The sequence below is a fragment of the Pongo pygmaeus genome, chromosome 9, assembly GCF_028885625.2.
Source record: "Pongo pygmaeus isolate AG05252 chromosome 9, NHGRI_mPonPyg2-v2.0_pri, whole genome shotgun sequence".
Taxonomy (NCBI): domain Eukaryota; kingdom Metazoa; phylum Chordata; class Mammalia; order Primates; family Hominidae; genus Pongo; species Pongo pygmaeus.
This window is the reverse complement of record NC_072382.2, coordinates 67,215,506-67,233,788: the sequence shown is the minus strand read 5'-3', so window position 1 is coordinate 67,233,788 and position 18,283 is coordinate 67,215,506. Positions and strand designations below refer to the sequence as shown.

At 42.4% G+C, this 18,283-nt stretch overlaps 1 protein-coding gene and 1 long non-coding RNA gene across 3 annotated transcripts in view; one reads left to right on the top strand and one right to left on the bottom strand.

Annotated features, from left to right (window-relative positions):
* Window positions 1-3,867, top strand: part of LOC129007464 (uncharacterized) — an 18,994-nt gene extending 15,127 nt beyond the window's left edge. For both annotated transcript variants that reach the window (XR_008492323.2, XR_008492324.2), the window contains exon 5: window positions 2,860-3,867. This is a non-coding gene — a long non-coding RNA (uncharacterized LOC129007464). The remainder of the gene's footprint in view (window positions 1-2,859) is intronic.
* Window positions 1-18,283, bottom strand: part of NRIP3 (nuclear receptor interacting protein 3) — a 23,664-nt gene extending 5,381 nt beyond the window's left edge. The window contains exons 1-3 of the mRNA XM_054438390.2: window positions 17,803-18,283; window positions 2,183-2,344; window positions 1,608-1,690 (exon numbers count right to left, since the gene is read on the bottom strand). Coding sequence (XP_054294365.1) covers window positions 1,608-1,690; window positions 2,183-2,344; window positions 17,803-17,976 — 419 coding nt within the window. The 5' untranslated portion in view covers window positions 17,977-18,283. The remainder of the gene's footprint in view (window positions 1-1,607; window positions 1,691-2,182; window positions 2,345-17,802) is intronic.

Here is an 18,283-nt window from a genome sequence, read left to right as displayed (position 1 = left end):
TCCAGGGATCTCCTGGGATTAATGTACCGAAAAGTGCTAGCCATCCTACATATGTTGTTCCAGCACTTTGTCCTAAACATGCCAGGGGGATATAAAAACACTAAAGACTCATCTCCCATTCTCAAAAACCTTACATCACTTATGTATGTTGGTGAAGAGAGGGGAACTGACATATTCAGAGAATCCTATTCTGTATCCTACTGTCCCCACTATTGTGTGAGGCAATTGAGTTGACACATCCTTTTACCCATCTGTGAGTAACAGATACTAGAGAAGTCAGATTAATCCTAATTTTGTAAGGTGCTTTGTTCAATGTATAATTTTCTCATTGTCCTTTCTATTTCACTCTGTCTTCATCAGTCTGTCTTAGACTATAATGTTAGTGGAGGCAAGTACTTATTTGGTAAGTGCACTGATATTCATATCAGCAAGGAATATCATGGAGAAAATCCTTGTTAATTTAACTTGTCTGTGCACGGGAGGAAGGAAAGAAACAGTACCAAGGTTTCACATGTTACGTAAGCTGATTGGAATAGCTAGCACCCGAGCTATTATGGGTTGGTGGATAAATACTTAATTATAGACTTTTTGTGCCAAAACTTCTGCTTTCCTCTATTTCCTCTCTTTTGGTGTTATAGCCCATCCAAAAGAAAAATAATTGCAGTTTTACAGATGGTTATTAATTCCTCTGGAATCATGGCAGTCTGCTGCCTAATTATGCACCAGGACATTATTAGTCTTTCTGGAACCATCATGTTGCACTATACTTCATCTTTTTACCACACAAAAAGCTCAGGGCTGGGTGCAGTAGCTCACGCCTGTAATGCTAGCACTTTGGGAGGCTGAAGCGGGCAGATTGCTTGAGCCCAGGAGTTGAAAACCATCCTGGGCAACATGGCAAAACCCCCTCTCTACAAAAAACACAAAAAATTAGCCAGGCATAGTGGCGCACACCTGTAGTCCCAGTTACTCGGGAGGCTGAGGCAGGAGGATCACTTGAGCCCAGCAGGCGGAGGCTGCAGTGAGCTGAGATTGCACCACTGCACTTCAGCCTGGGCAACAGAGTGAGGCTCCACCACACAAAACAAACAAAAGAAACTACTGGCTAATCACCTTTATGATGGCCCAGGCCCAGTAGCAGCTGCAGTCCTATTCTCAGTTCTGATGGATGTTTCTTGGGGACAGGCAGTGCATCCTCCAGAAAGACTCTGAGTAAGCTCAGCCCCACCACATCGCTACTTTTACTCATCTGGATGGAGTATACCAACAGGACAGCTCCTTTTAATTTGCTATCTAGTGGATCAGGGCAGGGCACACAATGAGCCAGAGGTCTCAGGCTCTCTCATTCAAGTTTAGGTCTTTGCTCAAAACTTAATAGGGGGAGTTAACAGAAAGCCAAAGGTTTCCCTGCTCACTGATTTCTCCCACTTGCCGGATAACCAACCACTCCTCCCCTCTACTAAGTATTCTGTTTCCAGCTGAGATCTGAACTCTGCATACTTCTCTTTGAGCTGCTGTAGAGACCCTCACCATCTCTAACCATAAAATAGAGTCAAGCGAAGAGTACAGTCACATTTAAGTTCCACTCAGCACAAGTGGCTACTTACCCTAATCTGTCCACACAGGCCAAAGAGATGAGATTATGTAGGCAGCCTGTGTCAACCACGGCTTTCACATCCTTTCCAGCACACTGTGGGGGAGGAAATGTACTGTTCAATAAGAGCCAGAGAAGCGGAAGGGAAAGGAGATGCAGACAGCAAGCAGCAGATGTCATATGAAAGGCAGGGATGGAGAGCATCCTCCCAATTATGGGTTATAGTGTCCCATCTTTACCCACTGCTAAATCTGCCTTTGACTGGCTCTTGTTCCTGCTGAATCCAGAGCTGACAGAAGATCCCCCAAAAACTCTAGGTGTTTCATGCTAGATACCAAATAGCTCTTAATCTTTAAAAAAAAAAAAAATCATATACTCATTTGTAAATCTAATGAAAGCTTTGTTCCTTCTTCCCATAAAGACGCATGTGCTTACAAAATGTTGCATACACTTCCAGTGTTGCATGGAGTGCCCCTTTTAAAACTCACTTACGAATTCCATGAGACCCACACTCTATAAAGTCAGGAGGAGAGGGCCCCACATCCTACTTTCCAGAAAATCCTGGAAAAGCTGTTCTCAGAACATTACCTGGCAAGAAACCAAAATCATGTCATCCTCCTCAGACTTCTTTAGCCCCTCAGACTTAGCCTGATTGAGTTTGTTCGTCTTAGAGGCCCAAGGGACACGGCCGCTTCGGAGCTTAGACAGGTTGGTTTCCATGAGGCGCCTCTGCAGAATATTATGAGGTTGCTTGAGGGATAGAAAGCAGAGACTTCTTAGTGACAGGCCACATCCCTCGTTCCCATTGCCCCCCAGGTGCCATAAAAATAATGAAGGAGCCTCCCACAACTGAGCTCTATCTTTGCTTCTTATTTATACTTCCTTCAAGTGAGGACTTCACTGGTATTGTCAGAGCAGGTACCATAAACCGATTTGCAGTAGGCCACCCTGAATGAATGAAAATGCAAGATATGACACTGGGAAATGTGGAGAGGGCCGATAAATATTCTAGGGCTTAAGAGAACTGAGAGCCCTTGTGATTTGGACTAACCTAGGCCTGCTACCTTTCTTCCCCTTACAAGAGCATTTCAGGGGAAAAGTGGTCTTAGTCTAGAGTAAGTAATCTCTGTATCTTCCCAGGTGACAGCAAATCACTGCCTTATAGAAAGGGCAGCTCATTTTCATAGGCTGAAGAAACTTAGCTAACACAGGTATTCAGAAGCTGTGCCTACTTCTGTGTTAAGTCTCACTCTCTTATCTTTCAGATGCAGCCTGCAGAAGCCTTAGTGGCTGGCTCTCCTGTGGGCTGAGTCACCCATGGGTGCATAGGGTGAAAAGACAGGAATTCACACTTGCTGAGCAAGCCTCTAAGCAGACACACTTTGAAACCTGACAACACACAAGAATCATCGATGCTGGCATCCTCTGGACCTCAAAACACTGGTTTCTCCTGCCCTATCTTGTCATCCATTTCCCTTCCCTTCAATGGCCCAAAAAGTGGGGGTATGAAGGGGAAAGACACTGACCAAAAAGCGGGAGACTTAATTAGACCTTATATGCATGCCAGGATGCCTAATGTTAAGAAGCAGAATGAGAAGTGTGAGTTTAAGTCTACACTTCGATAGAGCTTAGGAGAGTTCCTAGGGCAGATATAATCATGCTCCACTGTTTCTATTCAAAGAGGCCTCCAGAAAGTTTAAGATATCTCTTGAAAAGAAATCCTTTGACTGGAGAAATTTGTATACACAAATATCTTATGCCCTAGCTACAATACCATTTAAAATCCCTCAAAGGAGAGTGTTTAACCTAAAATCCCTCAAAGGAGAGTGTTTCACCCCAAGTTTCTACCTAACATATACCAGACGACACTCTGATTCTACGGGGAAGGAAGTCACTCTTAGAAGCCCAGAACCTAGAACCTTTCAAGGGGAGGGGCTGGCACTGGAGGTCTTCAGTGTATCTGCCACTTTTCAGATTCCTAAGGAAGAATGGAGTCACAGCCATGACTCATTGTAACCCTAGTGAGATGAAATGGATTCCCAAAATACACTGATTCTTGGCAAAGCACATTCTAAATTGGTATCTTTGGGAAAAGTGGAGGGAGAGGCACTTGTAAAGAAAATGAGAGCTTCTTAGCTTGACTAGGAGCTAGAGGAAGTGCTAACTCTTTCAGATTTTGTGATGCAACACTGGGAAAATGCTTTGCTTCTCAAAAGAAATGAAAATGTTTCATTCGAATCTCTCTCACCAATAAGACTGGATTCCTAGCTCAAGCCATACTAAAGCAGGGTGTTTGTTTCTGTTACATCCATGCTTACCAGGACCAACTCAGATAAAACTGGACTTGTAGAAGTGAAGATTGGAAGGAGTTTCAAAGACCACCTAAACAAAGCCCTCTTACCTAAAGTTTGGGGATGTCTTCCTACATTGGTCTTGCTAAACACTTTATCTGGTTCTTAATCTTGCAAAGGAGCCTAATCATTAGTGGACAGATGAGACAAACGAGAGAAGTTCTGAAATCATTATGCTTGAATTCATCCCTTTTCTGTGTTTTCCTCTCTTTCTACTGGATTCTTCTTCCACAAGTCATAAAACATACTAAAAGTTCCTAGATACTGGGGAGAAAATTCCTCCACAAAATGTCAGATCCTGCTGCCTTGACTCTACAGCCTCCTTTAATCACCCTCCTTATCTGGAATGGTCTTTTTTTAAAAAGACTAAACCATGACATCTATTTTCTGATATCCCATATTTTCTTCACTGAGATCACTTCTTATCCCATACTAATAATGACCTCTGATTTCCAAATACAATAGATATTTTCAGCCTTAATTTTACCAGACTTTTCTAGTGCATTTGGCCCTGCTGACTATTCCTTTACTTGTTCTTTAGTAACCAAAAAAGGTTCAAACACATGCTCAATGTAAAATACTTAAGTATCACTCAAATATATAAAATAAAAAGCAAAGGCCAGGCATGGTGGCTCACGCCTATAATCCCAACACTTTGGAAGGCCGAGGCAGGTGGATCTCTTGAGGTTAGGAGTTCGAGACCAGCCTGGCCAACATGGCAAAACCCCGTCTCTAATAAAAGAAAAAATACAAAAATTGGCCAGGCGTAGTGGCATGCACCTTTAATCCCAGCTACTAGAGAGGGTGAGGCAGGAGAACTGCTTGAACCCAGGAGGCCGAGGTTGCAGTGAGCCTAGGTGGTACCACTGCACTCCAGCCTGGGCAACAGAGCAAGACTTTATCTCAAAACAATAAATAAATGAACAAATACATAAATAAATAAAATTAAAAGCAAAAACCTCCCCAATCTCTCAAACCCTTCTCAGTCCCACTCCCAACAAATAATGACCATTAAATTTAGAAATATATCTTTCAAAAAATATTAATACATTTATAAGCATATAAAAGAATAATCATACTATAAAACTGTTCTGAAATTTTCTATTTTCATTTAATATATAAAAGCATTTTCTGTCCAGGTGCGGTGGCTCACACCTGTAATCCCAGTACTTTGGGAGGCCAAGGCGGGTGGATCACGAGGTCAGGAGATGGAGACCTTTCTGGCTAACACAGTGAAACCCCGTCTCTACTAAAAATACAAAAAATTAGCCAGGTGTGGTGGTGGCTGCCTGTAGTCCCAGCTACTCGGGAGGCTGAGGCAGGAGAATGGCATGAACCCAGGAGGCAGAGCTTGCATTGAGCCGAGATCGCAACACTGCACTCCAGCCCAGGTGACAGATCAAGACTCCGTCTCAAAACAAAAAGGCATTTTCTATGTCAATATACATAATTCTTTTCATTCTCTTTGATAACTAAAAAGTACTCATAATATAGTTCAGGAATAGAAAATTTACAGCCAACAAACCCATGTGAACCTCAGAGATGTTTTTCTCTGGTCATTTTATTATGCCTACATATACTATATCTTAAGTAACAATATAGCTGCATATTTACCTCTGTTTCAGCCAAAATTTCACTAAAATGACAGTAAAAGAATAAGTCCTAAACCCACAAAGCAAAAAGAACAATAAAGAAGAAAAAAAGATGTTGACAAAATTCTGGAATCTGAATAGCAGGCAGAAAAGCAGCAATTAATGACCTGGACTAGAGAAAGCTAAGTGCTTTATACCATTTCACTTCACAGAGAGCTGAAGCAGCAGAGGCTGCCAGTTGCTCTTTAAAATTCTCCTCTTCCTCATGGGAAGATACCTAGATTGTTTCCTAGCCCTCTTTGCAGTTAGGCATAGCCATATGACTGAGTTCTACAGAATAGAATGTGAGTGGAAGTAACATGCACCATTTCTATGCCTGGCCCATAAAAATCTCCTGTGCATACTTCTCTATATTCTTTTCCTCTTCTGACTAGCTGGAGTGGAGATGACCACTATGGTTACCTTCTCAGAGGCCACATGTTGAAGACAGAAGAGCTACTGTTAGTTTGAGTCTCTAAAGGACTATATGGAAGAGGCTATCTTGCTGACTTTTCCACTAATACTGTTACTTAAGAAAAAATAAACTATTTTGTTTGAGCTATTATATATTTGCATCTAGCTGTAAAAGCAGTTGTCCTACTCAAACTAAAATTAAAAGCCTGAGGAGTTAGAGGTATCAGAACCTCTACAGTTGAAGGATGCAATTAGGGTTGGAAATACACTAAAGTCTTCATAAGACTCTCACTTGATCCAGAGAACTGGGGAGAATGCCAAAAGTTTACTCTTGTAAGAGTAAATAAAAAGACTGATTAGTTGATAGCTTGGCTAGGCGTTCAGATTTCGAGAACAGCTGAAGGGTAGTGTGGGGTATCATATTAAGCCAGAACTGAAGGACATGAGTTTAAAGATTGAAAGGGCCCACATGGAGCCTACCATAATGAAGGAAAAAAGATCCACATCAAGATTTCACATCGCTGTGAAATTTTGGAATAGCATGGATGACAAAGATTCCACAAGATTCCAAAGAGAAAATGATCAAAATACAAAGGATTAGGAATCAGAATAGTATAGGACTACTCAACAGTAACAGTCAAAGCTAAAAGACAGTAGAATAATGCCTTCAAAAATCTCAGGCCAGGCGCAGTGGCTCACATCTGTAATCCCAGCACTTTGGGAGGCTAAGGTGGGCGGATCACGAGGTCAGGAGTTCGAGACCAGCCTGGCCAAGCCAACATGGTGAAATCCCATCTCTACTAAAAATACAAAAATTAGCCGGGTGTGGTGGTGGGTACCTGTAATCCCAGCTACTCAGGAGGCTGAGGCAGGAGGATCACTTGAACTCACCGTGGAAGTTGCACTGAGCTGAGATTGTGCCACTGCACTCCAGCCTGGATGACACAGCGAGACTCCGTCTCAAAAAAAAAAATCTGATAGTACATAATTTCTAAACCTAGTCAAACTATCAATCAAGACTCAAGAAAGTTATTTCCTGTGTCTTCTCAAGAAGCTACTGAAAGATATGCATGCTTCACCAAAGCAAGGGAAACAAACAACAAGGAGAAAAGCATGAGATCTAAGAATGAAAGAATCCAATAGAGAGGCAAAGGCAGTTCTAAGAATGGTGTTGAAGGAAAAGTCCAGGATACAGGTTGCCTACGGGCCTTAAAAGCAGCCAGTCCAAAATGAAATGAAAAGATAGGGGGCTCTAGGAAGGATCCTCAAAGAAAACAATGGACTTGCTAGACCATCTATAGTTTTAAGTTACTTGAAGGAGAATTAAATTTTACATGGAAACTTTTTTTAAAAACCAAGGAAATTATTAATTTTGAGAAAAATGTTTTTATGAGAAAAGAAATAGTACATTTGACTCAGCTGTAAATAACAAGAACATAGTCATAATAATCTAAGCAGTAAATGCTTATTTGACCCAAAATAGTTATTTAACAGAATGTTAGTATAATAGAAGAGTGAATATATATGATGGGAAGGTGTAAGATAATTAAATTTTTATCCATTATAATAGAAAATCAGGGCTGGGTGCGGTGGCTTACACCTGTAATCCTAGCACTTTGGGAGGCCAAGGCGAGTGGATTACTTGAGCCCAGGAGTTCAAGACCAGACTGGGCAACATGGTGAAATTCTGCCTCTACAAAAAATACAAAAATTAGCCAGGCATGGTAGTGCACGCCTGTAGCCCCAGCTACCTGGGAGGCTGAGGTAGGAGAATAATTTGAGCCTAGAAGGTGGAGGTGGTAGTGAGCCAAGATCACACCACTGCACTCCAGCCTGGGCAACAAAGCAACACCCTGACTCAAAAAAAAAAAAAAAAAAAAAAAAAGTAAGACTAGATAGATAGTGATGAAAACAGTTAATTAAGAAATAGCAGTATCACCATTTACTTGGAGATATGGAGATCCCTAACACAAGCAACAGCTTTAAATTTTTAAAAGTTTTAAATTATTTACATTTTAAAAAATTTTAAATAAAAATATACCCCATGTAGCAGAAAAGAGTTCAGCCACAAGAAAAACCAGCTTACAGTAGTTTAAATGGAGATTTATTTTTCTCACATAACAAGAAGTCTAGAGATAGAAGCTGCTGATATTAACTCAGCAGCTTAACAACTTCAGGGCTATTGACTCTGTTAATTCTCTTGGACATTCCTTCATGGTCACAGATGAATATCCCAGCTCCAGGCATTATATCCACATTCAAGAAATGAGGAAGGAGGAGGGACTACACTAACACCGTCAATTGCTTTTATCAGAAAAGGAAAAGCTTTCCCAGAAGTTCCTTCAGCAGTTTTTTGCCCATATCTTCTTGGTCAGAACTCATATGGCCACTCCTAGCTCTAACAGACATTGGGAGAGAATTTAGCTTTTATAATCTCTATAGAGGAGTTAAGCATATAGAAAAGGGCTAAGAATGGGTGATAATTTAGCCAACAGTGTCTGCCAGATGCAAAAACTAAAGCATGTGCACACACACAATGTAACTTAGGCAGGTATAATGCCAGGTTATCTTATAACCAGCTTAGCATCTATTTTTTTATGTCTGCCCTACTTTCTGCATTTTAAAACAGCACATCCTTGACAGACAAGTTTGTGGTGTAAACATACCTTAACTATTTTCTAATGGACATTTAGATTATTTCCATATGTTTACCATTAGAAACAATGCTACAATAAACTCACCATTTCATTTATCCTGAAACGCTCCTCCACTGGCCTCTAAAACCACCTGTTTATTCTGTTCCTGTCTCTTTCACTGGTTCGTCTGCCTATGTTCATTTCTTAAATGTTAGTGTTTCTCGTCGCTCTATCTTTGTCCTTTGTCACTCTACATATACTCCCAGGGCAATTTTATCTGTTTTCATTGCATAAATTACTGCCTTTATGATGATGACTCTATCTCATGTCCAGATGTCACCTCAATTCTAGACCCATAGATCCAACTGCCTTTTTCAACTTCTCTACTCAGATATTCCACAGGCACTTCAAACGTAACTTATCCCACTGATATTTTCTATAAAACTTGCACATTCTCCCTTATTCCCTATCTCGGTGAGTGAAATTCTGCCTCCTCTTATTTTCTTCTTCATTTACTGTTACTGCTAAGCCCAAGCAATCTCCTAACACTTTCATGGTCCTCTTCCCTACAGTGGTTCTCTTGCTAGTTGCATCAAACAAAAATCCTCAATTTAATGTTCAAGACCTTCCACTACCATTCATCTTCCTTCCCAATCTCATCTTTTTACTTACTACTCCATGAAGGCTTTCTGCTTTCGCAAATTACCACTTGTCACACACTACCTTGGGCAAATCACTAACCTCTGTGAGCATTACTTTTCTCCAAACCTTACTCTCTTGATCAGTCATAAAGGAGGCTTGAGCTCAAAATCTTGTTCAGTTTTAACATATTGGGTTAATTCCTTTCCAACAACCTTGGTAAGTGGCACCACCATATATCCATTCTTGATTTTTTCATTTCCTGACCTCCCATCAAAAGTGCTAGTGTACTCTGAAACACACCTGGAATTGATCTGCTTCTCCCCATCTTTACTACTTCCAATCTAATCCAAACCACTATAATTTCCTATCTGTACTGTCACAGCCTCCTAACTTGCATTCTGCCTCTTCTTTTACCCTTCTCCAGTCCATTCTTTGCATGGAAACCAGAGTAAGCTTTTTAAAACATAAGTCAGGTAATACAGTACTTTACTCAAAACCTTCAATGGCTTCCCGTTGTTCTTCAGAAAAAATCCAAACTTTTTACCCTTCTCTATACAGCTCTGTACAAACTGGCCCTTGCCTCTCCTTCCATATACAAACCACTCTCCCTTTATTCATTCAGATTCAACACCATCCACACTCACTTCCTTGCTCAAAATTTCTTTCCCATTCCAATCCCATTGCACCGGCTGTCCCCTCTGCCTGAAATGTTCTTCCCCTAACATTTCTAATAGTTAGGTCCCTCTTATCTTCCAGGTCTCTGTTCAAATGTCATTTCCTCAGAGATACCTTCCTTGACCATACACCTTAAAGTAGGTAGGTCACCTTTTTAGTTACTAACAAATCTCACTATTTCTTTCATAGTAATTATCAATACAAAATTATTTTGTGTATTTACTTGTTTATATTTCACCCTTGCCCTACTAGCATGTTAACTGCACAAGGGCAGGGACTGTGACTGCCTTGATTTCAGCTATATCCTCAGCTCTTGACATAGTACTGAAAGAAATCTCTACCCCTTCTTTCTTCAAAAAGCCTTTCTTTTCTTTTTTTTTTTTTTTTTGAGATGATGTCTCACTCTGTCTCCCAGGCTGGAGTGCAGTGGCGCAATCTTGGCTCGCTGAAATCTCTGCCTCCTGGGTTCAAGCAAGTCTCTCACCTCAACCTCTCCAGTAGCTGGACTACAGGCGCGTAGCAGCACACCTAGCTAATTTTTGCCTTTTTAGTAGAGATGAGGTTTCATCATGTTGGCCAGGCTGGTCTCGAACTCCTGACCTCAGGTGATCCACTTGCCTTGGCCTCCCAAAGTGCTGGGATTACAGGTGTGGGCCATCACACCCAGCCAAAAAGCCTTTCTTGATTAATATCATTGAATTCTTTCTTTCAGAATCCCTTCAATACTTGTATATTAAAGAGTTTGTACTATTTGTATCCCCAGTCTATGACTGTTTTATAAATGTGGTTAAGTGGTTCTGTTTATTGACATATTGGCTTTTCAAGGGCTGTCCTGTCTTTCGAGATACACAGTACTGACCAGGTGCACTGGCTCTTGCCTATAATCCCAGCACTTTGGGAGGCTGAGGCAGGACTGCTTGAGGCCAGGACTTTGAGACCAACCTAGCAACACAGTGAAATTGTGTCTCTACAAAAAAAAAATTTTTAATTAAAAATTTTAAAAATTTAAAAATTAGCTGGGCATGATGGCACACACCTGTAGTCCCAGCTATTCGGGAGCTGCGGTGGGAGGATCACTTGAAGCCAGGAGTTCAAGGCTGCACTGAGCTATGATCACGCCACTGCACTTAAGCCTGGGTGACAGAGTGAGACTCTGTCTCAAAAAAAGAAAAAAGGAGGCCAGGCACAGTGGCTCATGCCTGTAATCCCAACACTTTGGGAGGCCGAGGCGGGTGGATCACGAGGTCAGGAGATCAAGACCATCCTGGCCAATGTGGTGAAACCCTGTCTCTACTAAAAATACAAAAATTAGCCAGGTGTGGTGGCGGGTGTCTGTAATCCCAGCTACTCGGGAGGCTGAGGCAGGAGAATCGCTTGAACCCGGGAGGCGGAGGTTGCAGTGAGCTGAGATTGCACCACTGCACTCCAGCCTGGTGAGGGAGTGAGACTCCGTCTCAAAAAAAAAAAAAAAAAAAAAGAAAGAAAGAAAAAAGGATACACAGTACTAATTTGCTAGATGGATGCTGCAGATACCCTGGTGGCCATTTAGACATAATTTTTAAGTCATCTTTCTGACGTGGATTCTGCTTTATGCTAAACTTCAACAAGGCAGCTACTAATCTAAGCAGTCCCTGCTTCTCTACTCTTCCTGAAATGTGGCTTCTAGAGGTATCTAAACTCTAACCAGGCAAGTTCAAATATTCTGCCTCCATCACCATCAAGAGCTTCTAAAGGAAATGAACACTATGGGAAGTGCTGTATTCTGGGTGAAAATAGCTACGGTTCCTCAATCTGGCACCCACGCTGCTTAAACATCTCTTCTAACCAAACTATAGAGTTTGAAGAAAAGAGAGGTGAGAGGAATCAGACTATAGTGCAGGATACCATAGAATCATAATTTGAGCAAGAACTTTAAAGCCACTGTTTCGATCCCTTTACCCAAGCTACCCAGACAGAAAGAAACTAATGGATTTCTGTGGTCCACAGAATGAACCAAACTAGAAAACAGAGGAAATGATAGGGGTCTGCTTTCTTTGTAGCATTTATTCCCAAGAGAGAAATCCAAGGTCACTAGCTAGCAATAGAGCCACAACTAGAGCTTAGTTAGAACAAGGGTCATGGATACCATTCACTTTTTCTTTTACCCCAAAAGTGCCTGAAATCATCCTACTCCATTTTAGTCCTCATACACAGTCTATAGATAAACATGGACTCCTGAGTCAAGCCCAGTATACATGTCTCTATCTCTGACCTTGGAAATCAAAAAGGTCACCAATATTTGTGCCTTCTCTTTGCTTACTAGCTGAATATATAACACGTGACCCATTCTACCCCATGGAAACATAAACAGATTGTTCTTCAGTTTGCAGTTGCTCAAAAACATAAGGCAGGCTGTTACACTGCCCCAGGCCTTCTGTGTTCCATTTCTTTGCCTTTGCTCATGACCCAACAAACAACCTATTCCTCATCGTTATCTGTTTTGTGGATTAGTCTGAGATAATGGTTTCTCAGCTGCTCATGGAGGCTGCATTTTGTTAGAAAGGATTCACAAATGTAAAATTCTGTAAAATGTAAAACCTGTAAAATGTAAAACCTGTAAAATTCTTCCTACTCTGAGGTTCTACAAAGCATACTCTAGAGGCAGCCTTCTCTCCATACCATCTCACAGTCAGCTGGCTCAAAGGGAATGGTAAAGGTGTAATTAGATGCCAGTCTCCATCCTTATCATCACATCAGGCTAGAAAAATCACTTCTTCCACTGGACTCCTCTAGCACATTTGACTATAACATCTTGGCAACTAGCACAGGCTTTCTGGTGGTGTTACTTATCTTCTTCTAGAATTGTCTATTCAGCATCTACATTTAAGTAACTAATTGGGACCCTAAACTTGTTCAAAAATCAAACTCTTCATTCCTTTTTTTTTTTTTTTGAGACGGAGTCTCGCTCTGTTGCCCAGACTGGAGTGCACTGGCACGATCTCAGCTCACTGCAAGCTCCGCCTCCTGGGTTCACGCCATTCTCCTGCCTCAGCCTCCCGAGTCTCCCGAGTAGCTGGGACTACAGGTGCCCGCCACCATGCCCGACTAATTTTTTGTATTTTTAGTAGAGACGGGGTTTCACCATGTTAGCCAGGATGGTCTCGATCTCCTGAACTCGTGATCTGCCCGCCTCGGCCTCCCAAAGTGCTGGGATTACAGGCGTGAACCAGCGCGCCCAGCCTGCAAACTCTTCATTCTTATTTGCCATCCTCAACCTGCTCTCCCCACAAGTCTTATCACTTCAGTAAGTGATAATTCTATTCTTCCAATGGCTAGGTTAAAAAACTCGTGGTCTTCCTTGATTACTCTTTCACTCTTAATCCAATGCATCAATTACATTTGTCAGCTGTGCCTTCAACATATATCTAGAACCTGATCCTTTCTCGTCTCCTTCACAGCTTATCACACTGCTCTGAGGTACCATCACCTCTCACTTCGATTACTGTATAATAGCTTCCTAATCAGTCTTCCTGCTTCATCTACTCTTGCGCCTTTATAGTGTAACCCACATAGTAGCCTGAGTAGTCTTTTTGTAAAATAAGTCGTATCATGTCACCCCTCTGCTCAAAATATTCCACTCGTTTCCAATCTCAGGTTAAAACCCAAATGCATAGGTATGCGCTGAAGAGAGTGAAAAATAAAAAAATACAAAATAATTTAAAAAAACACCCAAATGCCTGCACAATGGCCTCCTACTACATCTCTGATGTTATCTTCTATCACCCTCCCCCTTGCTCATTTTGCTCTAGCTACACTGGTCCTCTTACAGTTCTTCAGTTATATCAAGCACAGTGACGCCTCAGTCCTTTGCACTTGCTGTTCCTTCTGCCTAGAACACTCTTCCCTGAGAAACTTTGCTCCTTAATTTCCTTCAGTATCTCCTCAAATGTAATCTTATCAGATAGGCCTTCCCAGACAACCCTGTACAAAATAGCCAGGCTCCACCCCACCCCAGTCACTGCCTTCCCTATTCCCCTTACCCTGATTTATTTTCTCCATAGAAAATATTTATTATTATTACCTTATATACATTTACCTAATTTTACTTTCTGCCTCCTCCTCCCACAAGAATGCAAGTTCCGTCAAGGCAGGAACTCAGTTTTGGTTCACTATTATATCTCCAAGGCTTAAATTATTGCATGACATGTGTAGTAGGTACTCAATAAATATATTAATATTTGTATATTAAATTAACTGATCTGTCCTTCCCTGCCCCCTAACCTATAAACCTGTTTATAATGAGAAACTTTTCTATCTTCCTATTTGTGTCCTAGCCCCTAGACTGTGTCCTGAACACAGCAAGTATTCAAATAATGTTTGCTATTACTAGGATGCAATCACGACTCTGTAAATCTTCAGTTTGTGCCAGATCTTGGTGTTATACTGGAATTTCACGCTTCTCTTCTAAGCCTCTGAAATTCTCCAGCCTATGACTTGTGGTGACATGGATGGCTAATTTGTAGGGCACACCACACAGACCTGCTCTATCAGACAGAGCTGCTGTTCAGGTATTTTATGGTAAGTTTGCTTTACTGTGTTCAACCGTCTTTCCCCCAGCGTCATTCCTAATTCTAGTCAGTTTTGAAAAAGCATTTAGCTATGATCAGAAGCAATCATATGTAGGAAAGAAAAACTCTATTGCCAGACAAGTAAGAATATGGCCTAATGCATACAGGTAAGTATAATATCATTTAGGAAAGACAGCATATTATCACATAACATGACTGTTTTTAAAAATTAAAAAGTCCTTAGTACAATGAGAAAAACTTTTATGAACCTGGTAGCTAAAACAAGATAAATTACAATAGGCAAATTTCCAAGAACGGAGATGTTTTTCTCCAGCTTCATCGAGTTTAAAAAAAAAAAAAATCAGGGCTGGGTGTGGTAGATCATGTTTGTAATCCCAGCACTTTGGGAGGCTAAAGTGGGCAGATCGCTTGAGATCAGGAGTTCAAGACCAGCCTGGGTAATATGGCAAAATCCCATCTCTACAAAAAATACAAAAGTTAGATTGGTGTGGTGTGCACCTGTAATCCTAGCTACTCAGGAGGTTGAGGTGGGAGTATCTCTTGAGCCTGCGAGGTCGAGGCTGCAGTAAGATGTGACTACAGCTGCATTCCAGCCTGGGCAATAGAGTGAGAACCGGTCTCTTAAAAAAAAAAAAAAAAAAAATCAAATATAATATTACTCACTCATATCTCTGGTTTTAGTTCTTAATCTAATACAGAATGAACAATACAAGATAAAAGGATAAAAGCAAAAGGGCCAGACAAAAATATAATTTCCACAGAAGACTTTGTATCAGCCAACTCCATATACACAGGAATAGGCAAAGGCACTTTCCTGGGGCAAGAGAACATGACCCCCTTTGATTTCCTATGGTTGCCTTCTGCCAGTCCTAAAAGAGCTAGTGAACATTACAGAAACAGCATAGTAAGAGGTAGATAATTCAGAAATCCCAGCGGTATAATTCAAATATAGGTTACTAGTATGAGGAAAAACAACCTACAATCTTCACAAACCCAAAAGTTAGTAACAACTAATTTCTCCTCTCTCTTCCTTATCTCCCTCTGATGCTTCCTCTCCCTTTTCTTGGACTCCTTCTGTCGAGATTATACTAAAAACTACTTCAAGTAAGAACTATTCAATTAATTTTAGCATCCTCCAAATTTCCCTTGCAGTGAGAGAAAATTGAGTCAACACTGGTCTATCCCAGATGTATTTATAAAGTAAAACAATAATAATGTACTTCTAAGGTCACTTCTAAGATTGTACTAAGGCTGCAACAACAGTTCCAAGAGAGTTTAAGCATGCTGCCTCACCCCAGCACTTGCGGCTCTCCTAGCCCTACCTCAGTCTGCCTTGGTTTCTGTAACCTGGCTGTTCTGTGCAATCACTTGTACATTATAGGTGTGAAAACAGTGAGAGAGGGAAATCAACTCCATGACGGTGGGGCACAGAAAGCATGAACCATGATTCAGAGCCTCACAGTCAACTGTCATGTGTATGTGTCATACTCAAGGCAATATCCTGCTTCTTGAGGCTCCTTCCTCTTTGCAGCCTGCTGCCTGTGCTGTATGCTATCAGCCCTTTGTGACTTAACTGAGACAGACTGGAGTCAGAAAAGCGGATGGAATTGTTACACAGCATGAAGTAGTATAAGAAATCCTAGGCAGAAGGAAGCTCAGGTAGCTCTCAGGGCTAGGAAACTCCTCGACAACAAGGGACAACCAAATCCAGCATTAAAAAACTCTGTATTTTAATTCTTCTCTTAATATGATACTTCCTTCTTTATTGATTGCTGAGCATTCTAGGAACTAGGATAGGATTATTTGGCCTGAAGGAAAGAATACTTCTTGAATCTGATTTGTTAAATGAATCGAGACTGCTTTAAAGTGAAAGAAGGGAAAAGAGAGTTATCTCTTTTGCAGGAGCACATTTCAATCACTTATCACTCTGGGTTAGCATAAATCAGATAAACTATCCTGTGGCTTGTGCAAAAAGCAAAACGAAACAAAAAAACAACTTTTAAAAAACAGAGCAAGATAACTGAAGTAGACAAACCCTGCACAGAAGTAACTAATGGCAGGGAGGAGAAAAATTATACCGTGTATAATTTTTGTATATTTGTACCTGTGTATCATTAGAGCTGTTAAATTAAAAAAAAAAAAAAAAAAGGAAATGGATGCAGAAGCTCTGCCCTCCTGGGGCCAGCAATGGCAATTTCAGTGAACTAGGGCCGACAACCACATCCAAAATTAAACATTTTAAAAGCTTAAAATAAAAAATACTAGAAAAATTATGCAGAGCACCTATTTCATTTGTTAAAAGACATTTAATTAGTGTTTCATATATTACCAACCAAATGAATAAAGCGATTGTGAAATTCAAGAAAGCAATCAAACTACAAGAAAACTCCAGATAAAACTACAAAGTTAAACATAAACTTGGCCCAGGACCACTACAGTGGCTGAGGGATGACAAATACAGTTCTTTATATTGGTAACCCTTAGCCATCCAGCCCATTCTATAGAAAAAGGACAGTACCATCTTTGACCCCAGGCTTCCTGTCCTGGGGTGCTTCTACTTAATGCCAAGAACAACTGTGCTAGAAAAAAAGACTGCACCCACCCCAGCTCCAAATGCACACATTAGCTGGTCGGTGAGATGGAGCAGCCTGGCTTCCTCCCTCTACCCACTCCTTGGGGGCGGGGCTGGAAGAGGAGAATGATGAAGAGATGTTGGCGGTTCAGGAAACCTTCACATTTGGCCCCTTTTCTCTCTCCCCACTCAGGATGGAAGGTCAAAGGTAGGACCAAAACTAGAGAAGTGGATTTTGCATAGGGGGACAATGGATTCAACAAAAGTCCTCTGGATCTGGCAACTGTCAAAAAAACCCCTTTCCACTTCTTCCCCCCTCACACGAAGCCATTAGGAATCACCTCTGTCTGGGTCATAGGACCAGCCACACAGCGTAGGAGGCATAAGCCTCACGAACAAAATTCGGTATTAAGAGTAAGGAAAAAGAAAGAAGACCCGAGGGCAAGAGGGCAGGGCAGGACGTCTTCCTTCTACTGGAGAAGAGACATCCAGGGAGGAGGCACAGCCGAGGGGAGCGCAAGCTAGAAAAGCTACGACGGAATCCCCACCGAAACCGCAGCAGGGGTGCTGGAAGGGGAGGAATCCGCGACGCAGCGACCGCGAGCCAAGGGCAGCGGCGGGCCGGGCGGTGACTCAGTGAAAGCCGCAACGGCCGGGCCTCGGAAAACCGCGGGCGCGAAGCCGCCGGGGCCGGGGCGAGAACAGCGGCGGGGGCTTACCGTGTCCTTGGACGAGCCCAGCTTCTTGAGGCCGTCCAGGGGCAGCAGGTCGGCGGAGTCCTTGTGGATGAACTGCACCGCCTGCTTCATCCGGCGCTGCTGTCGCAGCGACGCCGCCTCTCGCCTGTCGGTCTCCTTGCGGCCGCCCTCAGTGAGGAGCCCTGAGTAAAACATCGCTGAGGCGCCGGCGGCCCGGTAGCCCGCAACCCCGCGGCAGCCTCAGCCTCGAGCCCCTCCAGCACCGCAAGGGCCCCGCGCCGCGCTTTTTATAGCCGAGCGTGACGTCGCGGGGAGCAGCCAGTGCGCGCGCGGGGGGCGGGGCCGGCACAGAGTCCACGCCCCGCGCGGCTCACCAGCGTCCCGCGTCCCCTGCTCACCCGGTGGCAAAGCCGGCGAGGAGGCGGCGGCGCTGGTGGGACTGAACCGGCAGGCCGAGAATCCACCGCGGCCTCTTCACCCAACCGCCCCCTCCTGCGTGGGG